A 4,819-nucleotide genomic window follows, 5' to 3' on the forward strand; every position below is an offset into this window, starting at 1 on the left:
TTTTGTCGTTTGCTCTCAGAATAGCATAAAACATGTGACAATATCAAGGAACTTGGATCTGAGGCCACGGGTCCCTTTTGTAGGCTAGCATTTTCTTTTGCCCACTAAAAGCATAGCTAAACAGAGGAGAAATGAAAGAGTGAGTGGAAGCTTCTGTTGTAGTCATAATCACTCCTTACCTTCATGAAGAACTTTTGTCATGTACAAAAGATACCCGTGAACATCAGCTCAATTATTACTCAAAACAACACCACAAGCTCTTCCCAAGTGGGAGGTGGCTATTCCTAGAAAAAGTGAATCATTCCATTTTTATTCCAAATCCAATGTTCTTCTTTCCAGAATGTATCTAGGTTGACTAGAGCAGCCATTATCTCAGGAGGACGATGGCTGCCATGGACACTGTGCTCTCTGTATTGAAAACCACTCAGTTCAATAAACATGTACTGAGCATCTACTATGTGCCAAGGGCTACTTTGACTGTTTGTGGTTCAGAGATGACTAAAACTGAAATCCTGGCTTCAAGGGAGTTACAGTCTAATAGGAGAGACATAGCCACTTAATTCCACAACATGGTAATATGTTCTGTGATAGAGCCAAGCACAATAAGCTATGGGAATATGGAGGAGGAAATTTTTGCCCAGCTTGGGGTAGAGGGAAAACTGTCAAAGCAATGTGTCATCAGATTGAACAAGGGAGCCATTTCCAACCCCTGAAATATCGAATCTTAGCATTCCCTATAACCCCTAGCTCAAACCCCAGTTCCTTTAAGAGATTATGCAACTTCTCCTATATTAGAAGATTCAAAGCCAGGTCTATCTCTTGATAAATCCCATGGTTTTTACTTCATCTACTGCTAACCTACGTTTTTCCTTTCATATGCATTTAATTGGTCTATGGATTACAGAGGGGCTACTAAAAACTGGAAAATTTATACTCTTTAAACGTGTTCTGAAATAGCTTATATATTTATTTATCTTCAAGGGACTTTTTTTTTTTTTAAACCATCTTTCTGATAGAATAAAATAGCAAGACTAATTGTTAAAATCCTAAATCTAAACAACACTTTGACCATCTCATGAACATTTCACTTACATGTATTTCCTATTTCTTAAAATAAATAGTCCTTTGGGGAAAGCTGGTGGAAAGGAACATCACTGAGTCCTGAGATAAGCAAGAAAACCTAAAGGCTCTAGACTCCAATGACTTTTCCTCCTAGCTGTTATGTAACTGGAATGTATTTCTGAAAGTGAGTGGAAGAGGGGATGAGAGCCCTAAATTGGGAGGGTTGACACGGGGTCTGAAATAATATCCACTCACACTCTTGTCTGTCCAATTCTGCTTACTCTGACAGGTACTGTTCTTAATATTCATTCATCGTCATGATAAAACTGTGGTGTAGGTAGTGTACTATACTCAATTAATGGATGAGAAAACTGTGTACAGAGAATTAGGTAATTTCTGATCTAGGGATCACAAAACTAGAAATATTCTTTTTAATTTTTGTTTCTCCAAATAGACTTGTGATTGAATATTGCATTTCAGATTTGATGTAATACATCCCCCCAAACAAACAAAAAAGCACAAAACTTTTTTTTTTTAAGAGAGAATTTCCTCCTTCAGGCCTTATTTTATTTGTAAGGGATTTGTCCCTCTTGGTCACATTATACTTTAGAGCTGTGGGACTCCCTGGCTGATCGCAGATGGACTATGTCTTATAAACTGAGGGGTATCATGGTTTGTGGTAATGCAGGATCCTTCCTGGTCTGATTATCAAGTTCTGGAGTCAGAAATCTGCATCTGTGTATATGGACTTGGTACAAGGCAAATTTCCAGCAATCACTACTGGGCTTAGCCCAGGCTTTGTAGAGAAGGTAGAGAGGCCTGCCAACTTCCTTCATTTTTTTTTTTTCATGTTCTTTCCTTCATTCTTTTTGACCTCTACACCTTCTATGACAGGCTCTGCTGGCAGATTAATCTCTTGTCACCTTTAGAATTATGTCCTTTTTGCAATGTCATTTTGACTTATATTGTATAAAGATTTCTCTAAGGCAATAAAGAGGCATTTCATCCTCTGGAGGTTTGGTACCAAAAATCAGAGAGAGCAGAATATGGTTGAATATATTATTTTCCTTGATAATATCCATGTGAAGTAGGGACGTTTAAGTATAATTATAGGTACTCTGACCTATTAGGAGACAGAGGGATGAAGGGTATAAATCATGACCCAATCAGTAATTGAACCAGAATCTAACTGCTGTGTTCAGGGAACTTTTTCATCTCCTGTGATTTCTTTAACCAAGATAAAACCTAAGAGCTAAAAAAAAAAAAAAAAAAAAAAAAAAAAATCATGATGAATCCAATGTGGGGGTCACAAACCAAAGGGCTTATGATCAATTATTCTCAACTATTTTGTTGAAAAAAGTGTGCACGAATAATCCTAAAGCAGAAGGGATATATGAAACTTACCAAAAATAAAACTAAAGAATATATAAAACCAGTGTCTTCAATTATCTCTAATTAATTGGCAGGATAAATGATCCTGTCCCAAGTAGGAGCCTCAAGCTACTGACACTTGTGAGTAGTGCAAATTAGGTCCCTTGGTGCTCCTCTAGCCGTCATTTGTGTGACATACACACTGAGGACTAGTTTCTATTTGGAGTATAAAATCATATGCTGATTGCACATCTGTCATCTTTGCTGCTGGGAGGGAATTCTACATACCTATGCTCACCTGCTACAAGAAAGGCTTCTTCTGAGGAAGTGATTCTGATTCCTACCTATGTAAGCAGCTTAGAAACATTGAATTCATTTTATTAGAGCTTGTTTAAAATTTCACAGGTTAGTGTTAAGATAGAAGAAATACTTTTTCAAACCACATAGCTCTTTAGAGATGTATAAACAATGTGTGTTCTCTTTAAGAATTGTGCAGCAGCAGAACTGAAATGGGGTCATTCTCTACTCTTTTAATTATTTGCATTTTGGGAATCTTGCATGATACCACTACACCAGTGGCGTAATTATTTGCATTTTGAATTATTTTCTGGGGAAACTGGACATGTAATTAAAAAGCTGTTGATTTTACTGTCATTTTATTTAAGCCTTAAAGGGAGAAGCCAGAAGTTACTCCTTCTCCAAGTGATGATTTGTTACAAAGAATGAATTCTTCCTTTGGTTCAGACTGATAACTTAAAGTCTCACTTTACACTTGACAATGGGTGAGCTTATCAAAATGGCAGAGGCACCCTCTCAATAATTGTATAATGCCTAATGTGACATTGCCTGTTTTGTCTTTGTGAGAACATTTAGCTTACATTCTTCTTCTTTTTCCTTGAAGATATAGTCTACACTAATTTTAAAAGTGCCAGTCAGACAAAACAGAGTTAGCAGAGAAGTGACTCTTAGGAGATCTTAAATCCCACGTTGCTTTGATTTTTGGAGCACATTTTATTCATGTACCGCAGGAAATTGCACTAGGTTCCAAACCGCTCTTCAGTTTCTCCTTTATATCTTTTTTGGGGAGGTGGGACAGGTGGCCAGTTCCCAGAGAGAGAGGAAAAGAAGAAATCATAAATGACCGCTGTCCTCATCCAAGGTGCTGAAGAACATTCCACAGCATTCTGCTATCAGGTGAATGGGTCTTGCCCCAGGACAATCCATCCTCTGGACATTCGGTTGGCCATCTACCTGGCCTGTGCATCAGGCATGCTGATTACAGTCCTAGGAAATTTGTTTGTGGTGTTTGCTGTGTCCTACTTCAAAGTGCTTCACTCTCCCACCAACTTCTTGCTGCTCTCCCTGGCTCTGGCTGATATGTTTCTGGGTCTGCTAGTGATGCCCCTCAGCATCGTTCGCTCAGTAGAGAGCTGCTGGTACTTTGGAGACTTCCTCTGCCGCCTGCATACCTACTTGGACACCCTCTTCTGCCTCACCTCCATCTTCCATCTCTGTTTCATTTCCATTGACCGCCACTGTGCCATCTGTGAGCCCCTGATCTATCCCTCCAAGTTCACGGTCAGGGTAGCCTTCAGGTACATCCTGGCAGGGTGGGGGATCCCAGCAGTTTACACTGCCTTCTTCCTCTACACAGATGTGGTAGAGAATGCGCTCAGTCAGTGGCTGGAAGAGATGCCTTGTGTTGGCAGTTGCCAACTGCTATTCAATAAGTTTTGGGGCTGGCTAAACTTTCCTATGTTCTTTTTCCCCTGCCTCATCATGATCAGCTTGTATGTGAAGATTTTTGTGGTTGCCACAAGGCAGGCTCAACAGATCAACACCTTGAGCAAAAACCTGGCTGGGGCTACCAAACGTGAAAGAAAAGCTGCCAAGACTCTGGGCATCGCTGTGGGGATATTCCTCTTGTGTTGGCTTCCCTTCATCATTGACACGCTGGTTGACAGCCTTCTTAACTTCATCACACCACCACTGATCTTTGACATCATTATTTGGCTTGAATACTTCAATTCAGCCTGCAACCCTATCATCTATGTTTTTTCCTACCGATGGTTCAGAAAGGCACTGAAACTCTGCCTGAGTGGGGAGATCTTCTCATCTCGGACACGCACTATTGATTTGTACCAAGAATGACTTCTTTAACTGAATGCAGGCAAGGAGTAGGAAGGATGAATGGTGCTGTGGCAGTGGGCTGTGTGGTGTCATGAGGTTGTGGACATGCTTCTTAGGACACCACGGTTTGAGTGGTGGGGAAAAACTTCTTAATTCAAAAAGAAATACAGTCATTCTTTATTCAGTGTTTCTATAGGAGAGTGTAGGAAAGGAGAGAATGAAGTCAACCGAATATTCCTTGGATAAGTTAAAATTC

General features: G+C 39.9%; 1 protein-coding gene across 1 annotated transcript; it reads left to right on the forward strand.

Annotated features, from left to right (window-relative positions):
• The first annotated feature begins 3,570 nt into the window (after positions 1–3,570).
• On the forward strand, positions 3,571–4,584 carry LOC131833161 (trace amine-associated receptor 5-like). The gene has a single exon (XM_059176343.1). It carries the CDS (start codon positions 3,571–3,573, stop codon positions 4,582–4,584), a length of 1,014 nt encoding a protein of 337 aa, XP_059032326.1.
• The last annotated feature ends 235 nt before the right edge of the window (positions 4,585–4,819 follow it).

This window comes from Mustela lutreola, chromosome 6 (genome assembly GCF_030435805.1).
Source record: "Mustela lutreola isolate mMusLut2 chromosome 6, mMusLut2.pri, whole genome shotgun sequence".
NCBI lineage: Eukaryota > Metazoa > Chordata > Mammalia > Carnivora > Mustelidae > Mustela > Mustela lutreola.

What these genes read in the sequence shown, in the direction of transcription:
- LOC131833161 (XM_059176343.1), top strand. Translation starts at nt 3,571, where the DNA reads ATGACCGCTGTCCTCATCCAAGGTGCTGAAGAACATTCCACAGCATTC.